This window comes from Meleagris gallopavo, chromosome 2, assembly GCF_000146605.3.
Source record: "Meleagris gallopavo isolate NT-WF06-2002-E0010 breed Aviagen turkey brand Nicholas breeding stock chromosome 2, Turkey_5.1, whole genome shotgun sequence".
Taxonomy (NCBI): domain Eukaryota; kingdom Metazoa; phylum Chordata; class Aves; order Galliformes; family Phasianidae; genus Meleagris; species Meleagris gallopavo.
In genome coordinates, this window is record NC_015012.2 from 48201329 (window position 1) to 48225539 (window position 24211).

General features: G+C 34.6%; 1 protein-coding gene and 1 long non-coding RNA gene across 10 annotated transcripts in view; one reads left to right on the forward strand and one right to left on the reverse strand.

The window, feature by feature from the left end:
• Positions 1-24211, reverse strand: part of SYNE1 (spectrin repeat containing nuclear envelope protein 1) — a 286469-nt gene that overhangs the window by 156290 nt on the left and 105968 nt on the right. For all 9 annotated transcript variants that reach the window (XM_010707196.3, XM_019612919.2, XM_010707198.3 and 6 more), the window contains exons 33-52: positions 21075-21302; positions 20462-20560; positions 19223-19410; positions 18990-19113; positions 17428-17594; positions 16108-16261; positions 15183-15811; positions 14450-14629; positions 13835-13985; positions 12020-12178; positions 11126-11308; positions 9281-9382; positions 7831-8034; positions 7024-7231; positions 6196-6308; positions 5309-5514; positions 4173-4328; positions 2940-3231; positions 2078-2250; positions 891-1200 (exon numbers count right to left, since the gene is read on the reverse strand). In XM_010707196.3, coding sequence (XP_010705498.1) covers positions 891-1200; positions 2078-2250; positions 2940-3231; positions 4173-4328; positions 5309-5514; positions 6196-6308; positions 7024-7231; positions 7831-8034; positions 9281-9382; positions 11126-11308; positions 12020-12178; positions 13835-13985; positions 14450-14629; positions 15183-15811; positions 16108-16261; positions 17428-17594; positions 18990-19113; positions 19223-19410; positions 20462-20560; positions 21075-21302 — 4026 coding nt within the window. The remainder of the gene's footprint in view (positions 1-890; positions 1201-2077; positions 2251-2939; positions 3232-4172; positions 4329-5308; positions 5515-6195; positions 6309-7023; positions 7232-7830; positions 8035-9280; positions 9383-11125; positions 11309-12019; positions 12179-13834; positions 13986-14449; positions 14630-15182; positions 15812-16107; positions 16262-17427; positions 17595-18989; positions 19114-19222; positions 19411-20461; positions 20561-21074; positions 21303-24211) is intronic.
• On the forward strand, positions 5351-18906 carry LOC104909719. Its single transcript, XR_792549.2, has 4 exons — positions 5351-5432; positions 14520-14631; positions 15341-15440; positions 18029-18906. It is a non-coding gene; the product is annotated as an uncharacterized LOC104909719 (long non-coding RNA).

A 24211-nucleotide genomic window follows, 5' to 3' on the forward strand; every position in this document is an offset into this window, starting at 1 on the left:
AAACCACAGATTTTTTCTAAACAAGCAAATTCATGTGTTCTAAATTTAATGTTTCTTCCTATCTATAACTCGTTAGGTCTACTGATTTTTCTTTTTACTTTGGATTTCTTTATTCTACAGACAGCATATTACTTTGATGTAGGACATGAGGAATAGTCTCAATACATGAAAACCCAGACAATACTTCCCATCAGATTGCTAAAGGTGTATATATTGTTTACTTTAGTCTCACAGCAACATTTGTTTCTTATTATGTGGCCTCCTGCTGGTGTAAAGATGCTGATGTGAAGATGCAAACCATCTCAGAACTACTGTTACCATTTTGACTTTCATGGTGGAAGGGCTCCATGAGCTGCTCTATCTTTCCTTAGAAATCAAATAGCGTTCCTGTATAACAACTGCAGTGATTAATGACTTGAAATAACACAAAATACTAGCATATATATTTCTTTCTTCAGAAAGATATTTCTCTTTCTGATCATGTTTTCTGCTCAAGGAGACATTCCATTTTTATCTTTCTAGGTTAATGTGTGCTAGGAATGAAAAGAAAAAAAAAAGAACTAGATGAAAATAAATCTGGAAGACTATCCAAAGTATTAGTGCATACGTGAAACTATTATTGTATATGTTAAACTAGGAATATATGCCCTTCAATGTTCCAAAAATCATAACCGTACCAGTTTCAATTTCCAATATCTTTTTGCATTCCAGTGAATTTTTAGTAAACTACACACAACATGTTTATTAGATACAACTATAACAAAAGGCAAGACTTTTCAAATGCATTCTGTCTTTCAGGCACTATAAAATGAAGAAAAATCAAAATTTTAGCCTTATATACAGTTGTTTAAAAATTTTACCTGAAATGGAAGCCTTTTCCTTTATCTTACCTTGGCTACGGTTGTGATGTCATTAAACTGTGTTTTTAGTTCTTCTTGAGCTGCTGCTCCAAAAGAATCATCCTCAGTTTTTTTGTAAAGTTCTGCAGTTTTTTCAACAAGTTGCTGCAAATCACCAGAGTGGTCCTCTATTTCAGAAACAATAGCCTGGAAGTAGTCCAGCTGTGCAAACTTCTCCTTCAGACCTAACTGTGGTTCTAAAGGCTGTTCCACTTTGTGATCCAATTTCTCTAACCACTGCTCCATCTGGCTTTTCCTTTCCAAATATTCATTCCACTGGCTGATGAGGGACTCTAAGCAGCTTACATTAAAAGAAACATATGCAGTACAGATGAGAACTTTCGTAAGGTCTAAACAAAAAAATCTGTTTATACCTTGTTACACTGTGTAGTCATCTATAATATGTTTAGAATATGCTTTTTCCTCCATCTTGTTTTAGTTTTCTGTATCAGCTTAAATCCAAGATATTCTAGAATTTCTGTGTTCTTTGGGCTGCTACATATAACCTGATACAACTGCTTCTCTAGTACAGGTTACATGAGCAACATATCTGTCTCACACTATTGAAATATGTATTTCATTGTCTGCGTAGCAAAGTAAAACATAGAGCATTAGTGAAGCGTATTATGATCACAGCAATAAAACGTGAAGTTTTATTAAAGACTATTTTTATTGAAGACTATTAAATGGTATTCCAGTGACTTTTTGAAGAATAAGTCAGTTATATATAGTCCATTGTCCCATTAATAATATATATATTTACCATTAATAATAAATAAATAATTATTATTAATAATTATTATTTATATATATATATATATATACACCTTTCTTTATATATTGCTCCTCCTAGCAGATCTCCCAGTCTCTCTGGGACTTGTACTGAGGAATGCATTTCTGATTCCATTGGACTTAGCAGGAGTTATGACTATGGTAAGGATTTCATTCAAAGTATGATAGTCTCCCCTAATATACACAATATTTTATGACATAAATCGGGTGAAGTTAGAATAAAACCTTAAAGCAACTGGGAGGAACAATCCTTGAGAGCAGCCCTACAGAGAAAGACCTAGCGGTCCTGGTAGATAAAAGAGTGGACTCCTGTGTGCTGTAAGGTACTACTTTTTGGTTCTAAGCGAGGTGTCAGGGTTTGACCTGTGTTTTTCAGTGAGTTTTACCTCTGCCAGCTCATGGATGTGCTGATGATGTCATTCCATACATCCTTTAGTCTTTGCAGCTCTATTTGTATCATCTTTTGTCCTTCCTCATTGCTGCTTCTAAGCGCTTGTTCTCCTTTGCCAATAGCCATGTTCAGCTTAACTTCACCATCTCCTTTGAGTAAGAGTATCTCCTGTGGAGCAAAATAAATCAAAATGTTAAGTGCAATCTGCTGACAGCTGAAGGCTGTTATTCTTCCAGCAAAGGACACAATTTCTGAACTCATTTACCCTTGACAAGTATGTCCAGTATGAATTCCTGTTTTTCTACGTGTGTATCCCTTATTATATGCAAGGGATCTGGCAGTTTTCCCCACAGCTACACAGGTATTTCACTAAAATTAGTCATCCTAAAATATTGCTTACATTGCAGCAGATAATGAGTAGGTCAAGCACTGCACAGAAAGACAGCAACACACAGCCTGACTAAGTCTCAAGAGCCCATGGTGCTCTTTATTGATGATCTTTCCAACTGATGTCTATCTAGCCTGTTCTCGAAAACCTCCTGTAATATATATATGCCACAGGCTTTCTAGGTGAATAGTTTCAAGGCTTTCTCCATTAGACAGCTTTTGAATCTGAATACACACTTCCATAGTTGGTTATTCCTCTTTAAATGTAATACCTCACATTCCTCCCCATTAAACTTCTTCCTGTTTCTTACATTGCATCTCCCAGTTTAAGGTGGTTTTAAATTCAAATCATCTTCTTCATAACAGTGTAAAAATACAATACAAAACCACTCCTCTTCCATTGATGTGGCCCTCACATGGTTTTAATCTTGATGTGATGATACATAAAGTCCAGTCCTACCATTCTTTACCTGAATTTGTGTCAGACGTTGCTCTAGCGTGGCTTTGCTACCAACTGTACTCTCAGCCGAGGCCAGTTTTTCTTGAACCTCTTTCACCCATGACCACATGCTCTGTAGTGCTTCCTCCAAAGTGAGGTGCTCTTGCAGTGCAAGTTGACATGTTTGCAGCTTCTCCTTGACAGTTTTGACCATGTTTTGATAATTGGTGAGATGTTGAGAGGCCAGGCGCACTTCCCTTCCTGCCCCATGTCCTTCCTCATTTAAAGCCTGTGCAATTTGGGCCAGCTTTTCACAAGATTCCCTGAAAGAAAGAATTGAGATTGCAAATCTATTTCAAAAAGCATATGACATTTTTATAGCAACTATGAGAAGTTACGAAGACTGTTCACATAATCACATACTCCACCAGTGTTAGAGATCCTAGTTAACAGAAAAAGTAGTTGGGAGAGATTTAAAAGAAATATTATATACTGATTCATATATTTACTTGTGAATAGGGCAGTTTATTGTGGATTTTGATGCTCCAAATTATGATACTGAAATCTTTCTTTTGCACATTTAAACAAAAAGCTAACTTATTTTCTTTATGGTTCTCAGACTTCCAGTTCTGCATGAGCTACTACCTTTCTGCACTTCCAAAGCTTCTCAGCAGTTCATAGCTTTGACAAGTGGGAACGCACGATGGAAAGGTCAGGCCATTTGCCCAGGATTAGATACTGAATTGGGTTGGGTAGAAGGCTCAGTAAAAAGGATTAAAACTCTGTCCTTACACAGCCTCAAACTTTTGGATATCCTATGATTACACAAATTTACATCAGACCAAAATGTCTTACATCAGGCTCAAGTAGGCAGATTGTGACCAAGTGCTTCCTTTTAGCATGTTGTGAGGTATGAACTACTTGACTACCACGTGAACTATTTTACTGCTATTTCTTTTATATCTTGACAAACCTAATAGCAATTTTAAAAAGTTTGAAAAACCACAGTATACTAAAAATGGCAATTACTTCATTACCCACTGGCTACGTCTGAATTCTAGAAATATTTCACTGCCGATGTGGATGCTATTTGAGCTCTGAATACAAATTCAACTAGATCAGGTCCAACTAATCTAGTCAGATATGAATTTCACAGGACAGAAAGAAAGAAAATTTTATAAATGGATATAAGTTGTGTTTTTACTATTCCTTCTACTATATGTTTTTAACAGAAGATAAAGTAAGAGTATATTAAGAAATGTACCTTGAAGCCAGTAACTCTTCCAGAAACTTTTCTACTTTCTGCACTTCCTTTTTCTTCTCAGGAATAAGCTCTTTGATCTCTCCTAATGCTTCTGTGCTCATTCTTTCTTCCATGTCATGTATCCACAGGCTGAGTTTCTTGTGTTGTTCTTCAAAGCTACAGAATAGATAAATATTCCATTAAAGTAATTTCTTGAGGGGAGTGAAGTTAGTAAGAAGTTAACTCAATTCTTTCAATATCCACAAGACTGAGAAAACAAAGCTAGGTATCAATTTCATTCTTAGCGAATAGGAGTTGTACAAAACATAATTCCACAGTGACTAGTAATCTAAAAATATTCAGCAACTCTCTAAAAACGTTCAGGAAAATCATGGGAACTGCATGAGAAAAGTAGCCTTCAAAATTTAAAGTGACAGTACTTTTATTTACTACTAGGCTCAATAAAGACAGTAAAAGAGAAAAAATTTCCCAAATCCTTATAATGATATTGCCCGAGACAAATGAACAAACAGGTGAAAATGGGCTTTTACTCAGTACTGACACATACAATACCTGAAGTTTTGTGTTTTCAACTTCACTGACAAAATATAACTGGAATCTGGAGTGTTCAGAACTCAACTCAATATGCTCTGCACCCACGTCCATGTTTGTAAACTTTTTACTTATATGAAGGCAAATCATCTCATCTTGATCTCTTACCCATTATTGCTACACTAACTTTGCTTTCAGCTAGCAGCAGTTTTGAATCTAATTATACTTAAAAGCATTTGAACTCTCAAAATTCCAATTAAAAATGCTAAATTAATGTTTTCTTACTAGCTTTTTGGGAAATATGTTCATTTGGAATGGTATAGGACAGGCATATGTTGTGTAGAAAGCACACACTATCGTCAAACATCGGGGCAGAACCTGAAAATTCATGACATCTTTTCATTCCAGGAAATTGTATTTAAATTACTTAGATTTCAACTATTTTCTTGGGATCACGAGCTACACAATTCTTCCTCTTATATGACCTGTTTTTTGTTTGCTGTTAAATATTTCCAAAGAAAAAGAACAAATAGTATTAGAATTACAGGAAATTGCAATTGTATTTCTACAGCTTGAAAATTTCATGCAGTCTACCTGCAACTCACCTTCCCAGGTATGAGGCACAAGCTTCCAGGGCCTGCTTATCATTCAGACACTGACTGAGGAATTCTTTGAAGTTCTGATTAGTCTTTGCTACTTGCTCCTGAATATGGATCACAACTGGTTGAGGTAAGCAAGTGTACAAGTTTTCTCCTTCCTTGCAGGCAGCATCTAACTTGTTTTGCCCCTCACTAAGAGAATCGAGCACACTCTGTGTGATGAAAGAACACTGTTTAAACTTTCAAGACTTAATGAAGGCAAGCAAAATCTATATTAGAAGCGGTTAGATTTTAATAAGCTGAGAACCATGTCTTGTGAGGAAAAAATTCCAAGTAGAGAGTTCAAATAAAGTGTTTTTAAGGGTGCTACAAGTCTTCTCTGAAGTAAGCTGAAAATAATAGGTATTTTAAAAATTGCATTAGCTGTTTATATATTATATTTAAAAATATTGTATTTATATTATATAAATATAAATATTATATATTATGTTATATAGCTGTTTACATTAGCTGTCTGCTCTGTTCTCTGTCCCAACAAAAAATCAATACAGACTATATTTGACACAACGGTGTTCATCTGAAGTAGTAGGTATAGAAAGAATAGGAAAAGGAAGAGAAAAAAAAGAATGCAAAACAAACAAAACAAAACAATAAAAATCACAAATAAGAATGATTCAGTTATACATAAACTTTTGTCTGATCTTTCAGAACAGTAAACAATTTCTACTGTATTTCCTCTACAGTATGCATTGCTGTGTTGATCTATTCTTATATTATTTTTCAGAAATAAAACCAGTGAGTACGATGGTTTCTACAAATTATTTAAGAGATAAAATTCAATATATATATATAGTTATATCACTTATTACTGGTTTTTGATTTGTTAACTATACCTGCAAATCATGCAGCTTTGCCTCTATGGCTTTGCTATCTCCAGACCTGTCAGATAATTCTTTTACTGCAGCCTTCACATCAGAAAACCATTCCTGGAATTCTTGCATAGAATCTATGTTAATAAAAAAGAATAAAGATAATATTTTTTTTACGAAGCATCTTTATCACAATACTGTTGATCCAGCTGTCTTTCCCACTTAATTTATCCTTCTGGTCCCACGTGTAAAAGCTAAAAGGATGAACCTCACTGTCTTCAGTGACCTTGGGTAGCAGAATTCAGTTCACAAAACATCCACTGGAACAGTCACACTGGGCTTCTCTTTATAGTTGATGGGAAAGACAGACAATTCCAGGCTGCTATTTATTCCAATTTAATGTTAGATAAACATCTGGGTTAGTATCTTAATATCTAAGATATAAAATTGCCTGCTTCTCTTCAATGATTTGTCAGGAAGCCCAGTAACTTCTTCAGATGGGGACTTACTATCTCAATTTAGTTAAATAAATCTCCAGCTGGCGAATACTCAAAGTGTCTGTGTGTAGTAGAGATGAATACTAAAACAGGAGAATCTGAGAATATGAAGCAGCAACATACATAGGTATTGAAGAAAAGTAAACTTGCCTTTCAGAAATATTTTAAGTTGAATTCTGTTTTTGTAAAACGCTTGGTTTCATAACAAATGGGAAATGACAATTTGTTAACTTTTTGAAAGGCTGCATACAAAAATAACGTTATAATTGCAAATGACATCACTGGAAACTCAGGCAGGCTCCTGAATGACTCATGACTGTGGGCTAACGGTTTGTTAGCAAGCCTGAAGACTCACAGAGGAAATGTTTTTCCAAGCACTCTTGCATGTTGGCCTGTGTTCTGGAACAGAGCTGATTCACAGCTTCATACTTCTTTAATAATGAAGTGACAGTGCCACCAAGAGTTTCTAGCTCTACAGAATGGTACTTGCGACACAGCCTGTTGAGGTTCTCACGGGTTGAATCAATGCTGCTCTGCTGGAGCTGCAGGTCTTTTTGTGTTTCCTGAAAATGAAGTTATAACACAAATATGACATCTGTAAAGAAACAATAGAGCCCTCTACTTTCTCAAACATTCTTTCTCCTCCTTTATGCTCTTTCCTTTTATGGTGCGTTACAGAAGTACTGGATCAAGCCTCCTGAATTTTCTAAATGAGATGAATTCTTGAAACTAAAGAGTCAGCACAGAAATATGAAAGTGCTATTTCACATGGCTTAATATTTTATTTTTAAAATAATAAGTGTCAAAGCATGTTGAATAACAATACTAATTTTCAGCACACTTTGAAGTTACACCTGAGATGCACTATGACATTGAAATTTGCTGGGACTTTTGAATGAAAGGAAGTTTTTGTCGGACTAGAGAGGAATATTCATCATCAGATTGAATTTGAATTGGCTAGTATATCAGCATTAACCGAAGCTCATAATGGAAAAAATCTCGGCATGGTTTGTCACAAATACACCTGCAAGATATGTACTTTTTTTATCAAGTGAAAATGAAATATAAAGCTTAACTGTTGTACCTAGCTAGTAAAAATTCCAGCAAAAAACAAAGTTCATCTCATTAAGAAAAAAGTATATTCATTTTCTTCAGCACAGACCTTTACTAGATTTAGAGCTTCAGGGTCCAGGTTACGTGAGCATCTTAAAAGTGTCTCTTCAGTTTCTGTTAACCAGTGTGTCATCTTGTCAATAAACTTCTGTAACTGCATCTTCTGAGTATTGAAATCTTTTAGTGTCTCTTTTGCTGTCTGTGACATTTCTTTGGCATGTTCCAGTTTTTGCCTTAAATCTGATTCTATAAACTAAAAGCAAAATGTTAATTTTTAAAACATTTAAATTAAAAAAATACATATTATGAGAAGTGAAAATCTACTGAATAAAATAAAAGGTAGGAAAGTTACACACTTTAATAATGTGTTCCATATCTAAATATGCTTACACAAATATAAAATGACCATTCAGGATCAAGTCTTAGATATAGAGTGATCCAAAAAAGGGATCCTAACTTCTGAAAAGCCAGAATGCAAGCTGTTGAATTATTATCCATGTCTGAAATATTAAACAGCTGATCTTTCTTTCTTTTACTAATTTGCCATTTATAAAGAGTATGAATACCGCTAACATAAATACAATTATCTCTGTAAAAAGATATATCTATTAATGAGATACAAGAGCTCTGAGGTTTAATGAACCTCAGTGTAAAGCAGATTAAGATTGAAAACAACACAAAAAATCAGTTAGAATATTGCCCATAAATAAGTTTAAACACTGCAAAATACAAAATTCTAGCAGATGTTAGTTGTGCATATTTTACCAATAAAAAGTAAACTAAAAACTCATAAGTTCATATCTACAACTATCCTACTGTATATATGTACATTTTATTGTATTTATCACATTCAGCATATTCAGATATTGTAAAATAACATGCTCTAGGTTTTGTGTTATGAGTGATCAGATATTCAGTTTATTATAAACATTACGATTAAACCTGAAGCTTCTGAACCGCTCATACAAAGGAAACCTTTAGGAGAACATAAGCATTTCCACACAATTTTAACATATTCAGACTGCAGGGTTCTGTTCAGTAATTTAGGCTAATGTTTATGATCACTGCATAATATGGACAAGACATGAGTGTTAGATTATGTTCAGTTAAAATCTGATACATATTTTAAAAGTAATTATCTATTATGATATTTTTCCTGGAAATATCTGTGGAAATCACAGAAGTTATTTGGCTTAAGGTTGCACATTGTAGAGATAATCTGAATCAGATTTGTTCAGCTACCTTCTGAGGTACTTATTCAATTTTGCCTTGATAAAAATATTTTTACAGCTCTAATATTCAATTACTTCATGGCATTCTTTTTCAGAAAAGTCTAAAATGAAGAAACGTAGAAAAAAACATACAACAGCTGATGCCCATAGAAAGTGTTGTATCTGTCACCTTCAAAGAAAAAGACAGTACAGGAAAGGCAGAAATTTCAAAAGGAGTTTCTTCTTAGCCATTTGAACAGTCTGTGAATCACAAGAACTTTGTTTTACCTGGAGATCTGCAGGAGGCTCTTGACTATGAGTCAGTTCTTTGAGTTCTGAAATTTTAGAGTTAAGCTGCTCCAACTTCTGTTCTTTATCCTTGACTTGAGACTGTCAAAGAGATATAGTCAAAGTTTCGTACCATACTAAAAGATTTAAAATCTTCAGAAGACTGCTCTATTAACTGCTATATTGCCTTTAATTCTACCAATATTTAGCAACTAACAGCAAATACAATTCTATTAGTTTCCTTCACTAAAACACTCCCATTTCTTTTCCTTCATTTGACTTACTTCAGAGATCTCTTCCTCTCTATTAAATAATCATACACATTTTCAACATTTAAAAGGCTCTAATAGTTTTATATCATGAATAATAAAGCTGAATAAAAATGGCATTGTCATTGTTTATTTCACTGGAAAAATCTACTGTTGTTGTTATCCACTTAATGTCATGCACAGTATGACACATTTCATCTGGTTTTAATTAAAGAGAATGGAGCTCAAAAAAATAGATGCAGAACTAAATGTCAAAAATTAAAAATAAGAGCTAAATTAAAAATGCTGTTGTATACATGTTCACACATCAGGACCTTATATTTATTGTAGTCATATAAATCCAAATTATAAAGAAATATTGTATTTATTAAAAAAGTAATAGCATTGTGAAACAGAAAATCATAATTTGTATAATTGTAGTTTTGAAGTATTAGGCAAGGAATCGGGGGGGTTCAGATTACCCAGACTTTCATTTCTATAAAAATAAAACAGGACGCTCCAATTAAACAATTGGACTATGGATTTCAGGATTAAACTACTTCACTTCTGTGCTGGAATGGTAGAAGTTCATCTGGCCCCAGAAGAACCTGCCAGTGGTATTTTGTGCTAGGAACATATTACAGCTGACTAATTGAGAAATGGAGCAGTGCTATGAAATGTGTGAGAGGTACGCTCATTTTTTTCTGTCCACCTTCATCTATTTCTGATTGCTAAATAGCCCTGGTGAAAGACAGCGTAAAAAATGTGTTATGGACTGTGCATTCTATGACTGCAAATCTATGCACAGTCCTTCTGCTATTCTGGTCCTCTGAATCAGGTACATCTGGGTTTTGGGTGTTGGCTGCTCTCACTTCAAATCAATTTTAATGGTAATTAATTTAGGTAGTTTAACAGTTATGTCTATCAGAAAGATATTAGACAATGTTTGTCCTTCAGAAAACCTGATTTAGTACCATTTAATCTTCTGTTGTGCTTATAGCACTTCTTCATAAGGACATTATTTCAAATGAAGTAGAATAATACTCTTTCTATGGGTGATCTGCTGTACATTTCAAGCCAGAACTGGCAGAACACTTCTTGAATGCTTGTTATACTTCTGGAAGTGTTTAACACTATTAGGAAAGAAGGACATCATGTTACTGACATTAAAATCTGTACCTCAGTCCACTCTAACTTTTAGAATACAGTCTGGACAATCTACATTCTGAGCTGAGATTTTAGAAATTGATCTTTGGTTAACTTCAGATAAAGTCTAAAATTTCCAACAGTTTCTACTGGAACATAATTCAGTCCAGTGCCATGCTTTTTGAAAATTTTTACGTTATAAAAACACATACTCTACAGAGCTAGAGTGAAAATAACTTAAATGGAGTAAGATCTGTGCTGTTCTGGTTTCTGCTAGAAGCCAGTCAGCTACAGAAAAGGTTGGAGTCTCATCAGCTAGCCACTGCATTAGTGATACCACTGCTTGCATAGGGAATGTGCTAGTCTACAACAGCACAGCATTATCTGTGTGTCTGATATCACCTGAGAGTTTGACCCCGAACATTTTTATTGGCAGTTTATGAGTAAGCACCTGAAAGTCTTTCAGGATGACCTCCATTCTCAGACTGTTACTCAAGTTGCTGATGCCTTCATTCAGATGAGAAATGCAGTTTGTGCACCATCCATCCATTTCATCTGCAATTTTCAGGATGTCATCCCACAGAGACACACCTAAATTCAGTCGATGTATGTTGTCTTCAATCCTTTCTGACACCTTTTAAGAAAGGGGAATACATCAATATCATTCAAATATTACTTTTAGATTTCTTTCTTTTGAAGTCAATTGTAAGACAAGTGCATCAGAGAACATCAGAAAGCCTAGGCAAAACAATTCTTCTCTTACTGTTATTTCTAAATTATGAATTCTAATTGTAATTTAGTTCCTGGATCATAGAATGAACAAAAATCATGCGTCTATTTCTAAAGCGTTATGATTTTTGCTGAGTTTTATATTCAAATAAACTTTTTAAAACAGCTATACTTACCTTTCTTATGTGATATAAGAATTTGCACAAAGCAGTATAAATATGAAAAGGTAAAATATTAGTTTAGCTGCTATAATGTTGTCTCTCATTGTAGGCACATCTTTTATGGTCCAGCTTTTTATGAATTACTGCTTTTTATTTTGTCCAATTTACTTGAATGAAGTATATACCAGCAAGAATACAATCCAAATTTACACTCGTAAGCGTACACTCAGTAAATCTATAAATATATGAATCTATGACATTTACACTCATACTTTTTAAATACAGGGAAAGTATGTCACAACTGTGACTACAGTGAGTATAAAAACCTTACAATTAACTCTTTACAGAGTAAACTTTACCAAACAATTACACTTTTCAGTCCTAAGAAAATACAAGCACTGCAACCTTTGTTCAACTTATAAACTGTATTCTATGCAAAAACACCAGATTCTTACATCCAACCATTTGTCCACTGTAGAGTCCATATCCATTTTCACCACAGTGCATTCGCAGTTATGCACTTTTTTCAGTTCTGCTAACAAATGTTTTCCTTTATTGGTAAAAGTATCCAGGTCTTTTTGTTTATCACTCAGATCATTCTTGGCAGCTTCGTGCTGTGGAGATAAATATGTGCTTGTTAAAGGAAGAGTTGAAGAATGAAAGAAAAAATCCAGTTCTCCAGACATCATCTCTGAAGCTGTGGCATATGTTATACATTTGAAGATTCTCATTCAGCTTGCTATCTAATACTATCTAGTGCTATGTAATGCTTAATTATATCACAATATACAAATAATAAAATGTTAGAATTTTTCTTTTAAGATCAATTATTATCACACAGATTGGAATAATAAATTTCAGATTTTTCCTGCTAAATAACAAGCAATCAATAGGACTTTAGGAAAACAATTTTATTTAAGTATTCTTTTATTCTTCAGAATCTACACATCTAAAATTGAAGAGTAAGAACACCTCACTGAATATTTAATATTTCTATCAGTAGTTAGTGTCAGTTCTGGAATTCTGACAGAGCAAACAGAGGGTGTCACAAAAAAAATTTAGAACCACAAATAATATCAGTACAGAATACTCAGGAGAATTCAGTACAAACATGTTTAGAAAGGAATTAGACAAAATCATGGAAAGTTATTTCCTCAGAGCTACTACATATGCAGTGTTAGGCTTGAGGAAATCTTTAAAACACCCATTTCTGGAAGAGTTATTCTGAAAAAGGATTTCAGTGTCTCACATATAACTATACACGTATGTGTGTGTGTGTGTATATATATCTCTAACACTGATCTATTTCATATATATTTATAACAGATCAGCTACTAATCTGGAGACACAATATGGCCATTCCTAGGTTATTATGGTAGAAATTGTGCAAAATATTTATCATGCTCCAACTATTTCAGGTTTAGTTTAGGCTGCCATTGCAGTAGTAAGGCATTCTCCACAGCAAAAGTTTCATTTTAAAGAGTGAGATCGCATGAATTTACACGTATTTCTTTGACAGACAAGCTATGTTCCTTCTTGCAGTTCTACTTAAAATGTCCATTAAAAAGATGCTGTAAATATGCACAACTTAGAATGACATGTGACTGAAGAATTTTTAATGAAGAGCTTAGTAGGCTTTGAAATAAAATTACTTTCCAAATCGACGGAAAGAATTTAACTCAAAACTTGTTCCTGACAAGCTAGATAGTGATTTATAATGTTAAGAACATGATTTAGTGAAATGAATGGAATATAGGGATTCAGATTCCTTATCTTTGCTCAATGGTCAGTGTCAACATTATATCTCTTCAAATAAGTATCTTTAAGGAAAGAGACAGACATGAGCCAGATCTGCGTTTGAGGAAATGGCACTACTTTTTGCAATAGTATTTCAGTCAGCCTTTTTCTTTCATTGACCATTCCAACAAATTACCCTATGTAAAAAAAGTTAAAGTATTTTGACTGAAATACATTCTCGTACTATGACCAAAATATCTTCATAAGATGTTTTATATAAAGAGCAGATAACTTATGCCTTTGCTATCTGTTAACATTTTGCTTTTTTAGGTCCTAAAATGTTAAAATAGCAACAATCAAATATTCCTTCATGGACCTCACTAAAAAGGAATATATTCTTTCCTCACCAGAATCAATAAAATTTAAATCCTGAACATCAAGAACTGACAGTAAATTCAAGGAACTTTAAAGGTGGCCTAAGGCTAATCTCAAGTCAAAGATGATTTAAATCCCTCAAATAAAAATCTAGTGACCTTTGATAAAGTTCGCCTGAAATCTTCACGATCCTTCCAAATGGATTTTATCACTGAAGCACTGTCAGCACTGTCTATGACTTTCATCACTGTTGACTTCAAGCTGTGATATTCTTTTATCAGATCGATAAGAATGCAGGACTGTTCCTTTCTGTAATAGAAAAAGCTCTGTTAGCACAATTCATTGTCACATTTCTGAAAGGTGAATGAGATGGTGAGCAATGGTGAGCAACGGTGAGCAATTCACCATGAGGGAATCAGAATGCAATCTGAAACACATTTGGAGTAGCCAAGAAAATACATACAGTTAGCAACATTTAGAATATTAACATTTAGTACTCCAATTGTCGGGTGCATGCCTTCAGGTTTAAAACATTACATTCTACTCCCCTGTTGCACTGAGACCAAAATAATCCACTGCTAAAAGCAGGCTTCCCTTCCTCAGCTCCTGTTTCCCAGAACAGCCTATTTCTGTTCAGGTAATGGATAGAAGAATATGTTTATTTTATTCTTGGTGTTTGTACAAGTTAATATGGCAAGACGAAGTTAGACTCAGATAAATGGGTCTTTTCCCCACTACAAGAAACCTCTCCGTGTTCATTGTTCACTGCTTACTTTTCCTGTATAACTTTCTTGGTATCCTCCCACAGCGATGCTAAATGATTAATCTCTTTGTCAATTTCAGGAGCAAGAGTTATATCTTTTTGGGCTATTTGCTTTGCTTTGTCCATGAGCCACTGGAGTTCATGCTGGTGAGAATTCAGGTCTTCATCCAACTGGTTAAAGATCCTCAATCTGTAAGTTAAAATGCAGGTTACAAATTTATTCATTTTCCCTTTCAGGTGAGAAAAAAAGAGGGGTAAGGAAGACAGAAATAGCTGCTCTTAGAGTTATTGTGCATAAAGTTCCATTTTTCTAATATTTCCTAAAAATATCTTCAGAAGATAAAATATTACTTTTTTTTCTTTTCCTGATACAACTGGGCTCACAGTTTGATTTTTCTAATACATATACAGCTATACAAATCTGTAGAGATACATATGTCTTCACCACACACTGTCATTTGGAAACCACAAAATATTTAGATTAGTATTTTATTACAGTAAGTGTTTTGATTCATTCAGCAGTCTTCAATTCTGAATGAAGAGAATCATCTATTTTGTGTGGGATTCCTAGTGACTGCTGGGAGTTTGGATTCCTTGGAACAAAATAAAGTGTTGCAACAAAGATTTTCTTCTCTGTTCTTTCAATATAAAAGATTTGAGGGATTTGTTGAATGTTGTGCTCATGTTCTTCCTCCATCCACACATAAAGAAGTACCAATATCAAGCATTAATATTGTTTTTACCTTTGCTGGAGGGCTTGCAATGTTGCTTCTCTTAGGCCCTCCTTGTCAGCCTTTTCCTCGGTATCTTCAATACTCTTCAACAGTTCTTCTTTACGTTCCATGAAAGATTTTCTCAAGGTTGCAAGAGCTTCTGCCTCACTCTGTTTTGTTCCCAGCAGGTTTTGAACTGCCTCCAGTTCTAAGTACAGATGGTCCACCACAGCCCTACAGGAGGTCCTCTGCTCAGAAATCCCATGTTTTAAGTGATACTGGGCCTTGGTAAGTGAACCATCCAAACTGATGGCAATAGATTCCAGCTTGTTAAGAGACTGAATAACATCATGGAGGTCTTTCTCCAGTAATTCTGATTTAGCTTTGTCCATATTTCCTGTTTTCTCCACTGTCTGCCTCAGCTGGTGGAGCACTCTTGATGCAGCATTATGGAGCTCCAGGAATACCTGCAGCTGATCCAGAGCCTCTTGCCTTTGTTTAGTTATTTGATTTGCCTCCTGGAAGATCTGAAAGCAATCTTCAGTTTTCCCTTGCAATATCTGTTGGTCCTCTGGACAGCTGAAAACACACAGTTTATTTACAAGGTCCTTCAGATTTTGTAACTGCTGTTTCTTACTTTCAATTTCCATTGAATGGTTCTATGGGAAAGAAAGAAAATAGGAGGGCTGGGTTTCCTTTTGTAACTGAAGGTTCGGAAAACATTCTATTATTGAATTTGCAAGTAAAACAAATACTATTTAATGGATTACATAAAGCATAGTTCAGAGTTATAATTTTGTTTCAGTCTGGTCAAATGATGTGTATGTGACTGCAACAGAGTATTGGCTTTCAAGGACTGGTAAATAACATTATGATAGTTTTAGGTAAATATTTATATTTATCTATATGCATGGTACTATTTGTCTGCCTTTAAAATTTACATCCAGAAGTTTACCTTATTGTGAGATGCAGCTAATTCTTGATCAGCTGTGTTTATCTCTGAAGTGGATTGTAGTTGAGCAAGAAACTGCTTAATCCAGTCTGAAAAACCGCACAGGAGTTCATCAAACTGTCCATGCTCAGCAACAAGAGACTGAAGGAAGTTGATCCTATAAGATGTCAGATGTAAACACAAAAGCACTTGACAAAAATCATTGCTCATAATCAAAGTCACAGTGAACTGGACAGCATAAATATCACTGCCAGGTGGAAGGAAAGAGTAATCTACATTACAAATGCTAAGACTGCTTTGTTGATTACTTTTCTGGGAAGTACCAGTTTATCTTTCCTTTCCTACCATTTTGTTCATATCAACTGTTAGAAGGGCCTTTAAGCAACCAAGGTAAGTCCTTCAACTTCTCTTCATAACGTTAGTCCTAGCAAAGAGAATGATATTCAACCTAAAATTCAGTCCTCAGAGAATGTTTATGCTATCTGCAACATTGTACTTGAGGTAAAAGTCCAAGAATGTAGGCTGAATGCTCAACTTGGACTGAAATAAATGGAGGTTGAGAGGAAGAATATGTCCAGCACCTAGTAGAACTAGACTTCTAAATCTTGATCTTAAAAAGGCCCTTGTTATTTGACCACTGCACATCTTTCCTTAGAAATCTCTCTATATGATTTTCAACATGAAATGATACGTAGAAAATTATTAAACTGTAAAATTATTGTATTAATAAAGGATCTAAAAGATGCCAACAAGCAGGGCCTGTTATTTAAGTCACTTTGCAAACAGTAAAATGTGTATGTTCATCACCAATCAACTACAATCTAAATATATAATAACACGTTTTCAAAAAAATAGGCAGCGTTTCTGAGTCAAAGATGAGCCAGAAGCCTAACAATTGAGAATTTATAGTATTTACTGAAAATGAAACATCCAAAATGGGTCTTATAGGACAAAAGTATAGCTTTGCACAAAGTAAATAATACAACTTAAGAAATGAAGAGCAGATATTACATATTCTGTAAGTAATTTAGGAAGTTACTTGGGAACATATAATTGAGGTAACGAAACATTAATCCCATTTCCTGCCTCATACTCCTTGTGACAGAAATCTATCAAAAAGCAGGGTGAGGTTATGCCAAAAGACAGCATGATAAATCTGTGAGATTCGCCATGCTCCATTCCTGCAAGCACAGGGCACCCTTAAATCCTTTAACATTTATTTTCTTAATGGTTGTACTATAGAAATAGGTTTCAAAATTGAAATTCTTATTTTGGATATGAATTTCTCATTTAACACATAAAAAAATACTCTAAAGCACAAACCTTTTATCAATAGTTTGTGGTAATGCTTTCCACCTCTCATCCAGCTCTTTACATTTTTCTTTTATTGCTTTCACACACTGTTTGGAAGCTGTTGGGAACAGTGACTCATTTAATTGCAATAGGCTCGCATAGACGGAAGCATGAGATTCAAAATCTGCTCGCAAATCCTGGGAAAGCAATGGAATGTACAGCATTTTATTCAATATGACATCATATTATGCCAAATAACAATAATTATTTAAAAAATAGCTAAGGATTTCCAATACACCACTTTGAGAGAAGTGCACAAGTACATCTAAGTACTTAGAGGAACTGAGATCTATGAGAGCATGAGGGTACTCAATATCTTTATATAGCTAAATCTTTAATTGAGATTCAGGAGGGATTCTTCCAAAGTGTTTTTGTTGGGTTTTTGGTTTGTTTTTTTTTTGCTGCCGTTTTTTGTTCTTATACTTTATGACAAAGCGGAGCATGCAAAATAGCAGTGAGTTTCTTTTCTGAACAGAAGATTATTTCTGTGCATTTGGCTTCGTGGAGCTTTACAGATCTGGCTTTTTTAGCCTGAATGGACTCTGAAAGGCTCTAATAATTGTCTTTACAGAGCTCTGACTTGGAGGTTCAACAGCATCCTGGCACCGAGGAACAAAACGTTACACCTACCCATATGACTCATTTGGAATATGACCCACAAACATTTCTGGAGAAGCAGACAACTACGCTTGTGAAGGGGGAATAGTCTGTTAGGAGGAAGATATATGTACAAAATATATGTACAGTGGCTGACTCAACCAAACTTGAGGAAAGCAGTTATGCTTGCTTTCTCTCATAAATATTAAACATTAGTGGAAGATCATTATATGTAGTTACAGTGCATTAGAGATCCAGGGCTAAATCATCTTCTCATGCCTGTACGTGTTAATTTGAATGCAGGAGTCTTGAGAGCTACATACATATTCATCTGAAAAGGGAATTTCTCTCTCACGGAGTTACAGTATCAAGACAAACGTATAAATTTAGCATATACCTCTTTTAAAAATGAGAAGATTTCCTGGAGAACTTGTCAGCAAAATACGGTGTTTTAATTCTCTTGAATGTGGAAAATACTTTGAAACCAAACAGTTCAGGGCAATCCCCAGGACAAGAGACATGAACATTCTGGAGAGCATCCAACAAAGGGCCACAGTTATCAAGGGAAAAGAGCATCTCTCCTATGAGGAGAGGGTGAGAGAGTTGGGACTGATCAGCCTGGAGAAGAGGAGGCTAAGGGAGCAGAATTGCTTAATAAAGGAATTTCTCTAGAGAAATGACCATCTGGGAAGCAGATCAATATCCCTCTTTGATAAATAATAGGATATGTTAGAACAAATTTTTTCTTGAGCAGGCATACTATATTTGCAAATAACATTCTTCCTGTCATTTTCTTGTCTTTGTGGTGCAATATTTCCCTAACACATTTTTAAAGCCCAGAATCAAGTGACTTTTCAGATGACAGTTGAGCAACTGAATTCTTTAAAAGCTACAGAAATGTGGGGGAATGTATCAGTCTTTCCGTTGAGACATACCTGCAGTGATTGCAGTTCACCTTCCAGCTTAACTCTGTCAGCAGAAACATACTGCTCTGAAGGCCTGGCTGCAGCTTCACACCCTTCCAGCCAGATCTGGAAAGCACACAGCTCTTTCTCCTGCCTGAGAAAATCATGTGTGGAGCATTACCAAAATAAGCCCTCCCCTTGGTCTCACAGACTGACTGCAGGAAAGTCTGTGTCCATCACAGCAGACATAGTAGCTTACTTACTTCTGCCATCGAACCAGAAGAGTCTCCAGTAACATTTGTTTCTCTTTAGCATTTTCTAATACCTTCTCATATCTCTGCTGTAATGCTGTAACCTCCTGAGCAGCTTTTTCTTTGCTGGCAGCCTTTCGGGCACAGGCAGAGAGAGAGGCCAGTGTGTTGCTCAGTTTTTCCACAGTATGACAAAGGTCCTAATGAACATGTAGAAGTGAGAGACGTTGCATACATAAATATCAAAGCTACAGTAATGACGTCAGAAAAAATTCTATACTTTTACCCGTAGTTTGACAAAATATCACATTTTCCAGACTACAAAGTCACTTTATATATCACATTTATCTCAGATCTATCCTAGATGCACACATCCCAAGGGTATCCATCACCACAAGCCTGCAGTGGGGAAAGACTATCTTATAAACAGTGTAGGGACATATACAGTGAACTTCTGTCAGAATGGAAGATAAAGACTATCATGGCAAGAATATATTACAAACTCATAGAAACAGAAAAGAAAAAGAAAAGAAAAGAAAAGAAAAGAAAAGAAAAGAAAAGAAAAGAAAAGAAAAGAAAAGAAAAGAAAAGAAAAGAAAAGAAAAGAAAAGAAAAGAAAGCTATATCATCAAATTCATAAGAGATTTGGTTTTATATGTATTCTGAATACCAATCCATTGTTTCCTTTCTAATTATGATGGACTCAACCAAATGCTCAAAGACCAAAAGGCTTCTAGCAGTTCAGATGAAATCTTGTCTGTCAGAACTGTTCAGTTTCTGCATTGTCCAAACAAACAAACAAACAAACAAACAATCTTCCAGGGCAATTAATTTTTTAATTTTGTTTATGTTTTTAATCAGAATTCTCTATATCAAGACCCAAGTTTCTTAAAAATCCTTGAGGAACAATGTATCCTAGACGTGTTTATTCTTTTTTTTTTCACGATGTTCTAGATGCATAAAATTAAAAACGAAAACCTGAAGATTTGAATCATACTTTTAAGGCTTTCCTTTCTCTAGAATGGGGAAAAGCCTTCCAAACATGTTGGAAACAATGAAAGACTTAGCAGGGAATGTCTGCTGGAGCCTTCACCAGGTCGGCCCACCCTGACAATCAGCCTCTGCCTTCATTGTGGGCTATGTTGACTTCAGGCAGCCCCTGGCCTGGAGGTTTATTGGGGTTTTTGTAAGGAGCTCAGTGTGGTAGCATTTCCCTGACTCGGTGGCAGAAGTCACAGGCCACATGCTCACCGTGCAATCCTGTAGGTCTCCATATGTTGCTGATGATGAAGTGCACGATGTGAGAGGCTCAGCTAACTTAGTTTCAAATTCAGACACTGACTGCTGCACCTATGAAGAAAATAAAAACAGTCTGTAAACAGCAAGAAATACAGTCATGCTTTAAATGACATTTTGTAAATGTTTAGTGCCAAGAAAATATTATATTTTAGTCTTTTGTATACAGAGTATTTGTTGAAGTTAAAAGATCCAAACTGTGCACATCTCCTTGGGATTGGGACAAGATAACATTCAATTTCCTTATAACGTATCACATATGCATGCTAACAACCAAATTACAGAATTTATAAATATGTGTTTTATCACTGTGATATCCAGAAGACTCACTTAGATTTTGTAAAAGACAATGTACATTTCTCAGTGTGTATATTTTAATACCTTCCCAAACCTGCCTTTTAAGTCATTCAGAGCAAAAATATACCTACGGAGGTCTTGCGATTACCTTAAAAAGATACTCATGTTCTAATTCATTCTAGTAAAATATAGCATTTTATATTCAATTTTGGAAAAAGAGAAAAATTCTATAAATCGCAGAAAATAACCCATTAGATTTTGTATTGTCTACCTGTTTAAGACTTTCTTCATATATTTTCTGTGCTGATGCTTTCCCTGTGATGGTTCCTTCCAATCTCTGTGCATGTTCTCTTAGATCTTCCCAATACCTTTTGATATGAGTCAGTTTGGCTTTAATATGTGCGCATTCTCCAGAAGTAACAAACTGGGTAAATGATTTGGCTTCTTCTTCTAGTTTTGAGATTCCATTTATTTTACCGTCTATTTCTGTATTAATAACCTAAAATGTAAAGTAATAGTAAACAAAGAAGTACAATATTTTCTTAACTCTCAGAAATATACTCAATTCTTCCTTCTTTCACCTTTGTTACTATTATCCTTTATTTAAAAAGAGGAGAGTTCATTGACTTACTGAAAAATCTAGTTATGAAAGTCTCTAATATGCCCTATAAGCTCCCTTTCTTTTTTTCTTAAAATCAGTCTGCCACAATAAGGGTGCTTATTTTGTTTCCTTTTCTAATTTAAAATGATAGTATGGTATAATAGAATATAAATTAAATTAGATGCTGAGTTAAGATTAGCGCGCTCCCAGGCAGAGGACTAAATAAAGAACTTCAGTGCAGTATAAATTGGATTTTACCATAAGACCATTGTGACAGTGGCTTTGGTACTTTGCAGTTATTTTCTATGTCTATTACTAAAAGCATAAATACCGACTTTATATTTCACCAGGTCTAAGACAACAATTTCCTCCTGTCGATTTTACTGCAATTTAGAGGGAGACCTGACAGCTACAATACGCACGAGAGAAACTTCTGGTACTTTTTATTTGGTGGCTGCTTGTTCTGAAAACATCTTAGAACTTGGAGATTTTTTTTTCTTTTCATGACAGAATTCTTTTAATTTCTGCTGATGTAGCATGTCCTTGGAGTTCTCTTCAAAAAAGCTAGAGAATGTGTATCAGGAACGGAACTGAGTGAGCCTAAATATCTCATTGAAATTGGAAGAGGCACTAGCATTCTCATACAAAACAATGTTAAGATATGTGTGTATATGACATCAACCTAAAACTTTCCTGAAAATTCACCTTCATAGGCACTAAACATGCCCACTTTCTGGTGTAACTGCAGTAAAAGTACGGTACCTTACTTGACATTAGACAGCTCAGAAATGGCAACATTCAGAGTCTAGAATTAATAGGGTGACTGTACAAGATAAAGTATGTGGTTCTGTAACCACTTATAGTGTCCTTTTATGCGATATATTCTAAATTAACTCAGATTATAAAATATTTTTTTTGCATGAGAACACGAAGCTGAAGAAAAATAGTATATTTGCCTATTTCAAGTGTAAATTATCTAACAATGCAGCAGATACAAATTAGGCAGCACTTATTTACTCCCACACTCTTCTGTTAAATTCACTCAGTTATATAAAAGAAGGTATATAATTGAGGCCTTCAGGCTCTCATTGAGTCTGCCACCAGTTTTCACTCCTTGTGAGAACTGTCATTTTGTCCACCAGGAATTTCAGAGAAATGCGTAGGTGAAAATCTGGCTCTGCAGATATCACTGGGTTTTTGCAAACAATGTCACAAAAAGCAGAATATTATCACTAATATGCATGATAATTATATTCAGCTGACCCCCTATCTTTTTTTTTTTTTTAATCTGTTCATTCAAATCAACAAATCAGAACAAATTATTTTTTCTTCATTTAACAATTCCTTACTAAAATGCCATTCATTGAATTATGAGCTGAATATGCTGATAAGCATTGTGAGACAAACTAACCCATCGGGAAATTTACACTAAAATACAGCAATATCTGCAAAATTAGAGTGCTGATAAAGGAGACCTCAAGCTACATCCACATATCTGACATTGTACGACTCATAACTGTTCATAAAAATTCTTTGTTCACCTGAGTTTCAATTATGAACCCTAGATTATATCAGGGTTTTGTGTCTGTTTACTCAAACATTTAAAACAACTACCTTTCAGCCATTTTCGTTCTATCGATATGTTTAAATGAAGAATTGTGCTGGAATATCCAGAAACTTGGAAGACATTGATAGAATTACTGTTTATCTGCTTATATAGCATGGAAGACCTTGTCTGGAGCATTGGCCTGAATGTACTAGTGGACCTTATTTAGGCTCCATTTAGATAGGAAAGAATTGTTACACTGTAATGCAATGTTAATATCATTTGATTCATTTATTTTCTGTCTTTAACATTGGAATCCTATATAGTAACTACTGACAAATAAGAACAGATGCCAGTGTATACCAGTGGAACTGGAACCACAAGGAAGCTGCTTTTGAGTTGTTGTAGCAATGAAGCAGAAGTACAAGCATTGTTTTATTTTTCAGTGATAAAATCAGTAAACTTAATTAGCTTGGTCTATGTGACCTTGTGACCAAATAAAAGCAAAAATGTCTGTTGGTAAAATATTTTTATCATACCAAACAATGGGATCTTTTTGAAATATGTAGCAAGAATCTGGTCCATGACTGCAATAAAGCTGCACAATTTGCACTTTCTGAAGAGTAGGTAAGTCACAAATTAAAGAAAATTGTAGTCTGCACAACATATTTAAAAAAAAATAATAATTTGATCCCGTAGAAAGACACAGCCCCAAGTAGGAACATTTTCTTAATGGAAGGATATCAAGGCAGACTTTGAAATGGAGATGTTTGGAGACAATATGCATTTTAGTTTGTAACAAGAAACTAAAAGACACAGAATTTAGGACTTTGTAAATATAATTGCAATAAATGGAATATAGATTTGCAAGCTATAAAAAGCAATAGTTCCTTTATTAGTTCATAACAAAACATACATAAATCAAGTTATAACTTTAGCTTGAAAGATTAAAATGAAGATCAATATCCATTAGATGATGCATGTTTAATTAAAAAAAACACCACCTATATAGACTTTGTATATATGTGTCTATTTTTTGCTAAAATAAAGAGTGTAAATTAAATATTTTTTAACTATATGCACAAAAACTCCATATCTGTAAACTAATCACTAACAGACAAAAGGCAGAAGAATTTTCCTTTAGCTTATGTAAAGTGTTACTGCTTGGTATCTTAATATACTAAGCGTGTCATCTTTATATCATGCTTGTTCTGAAACACATAAAATGTTTGTTCTCCTTCTTGGCTTCTAGCAAAAAAAA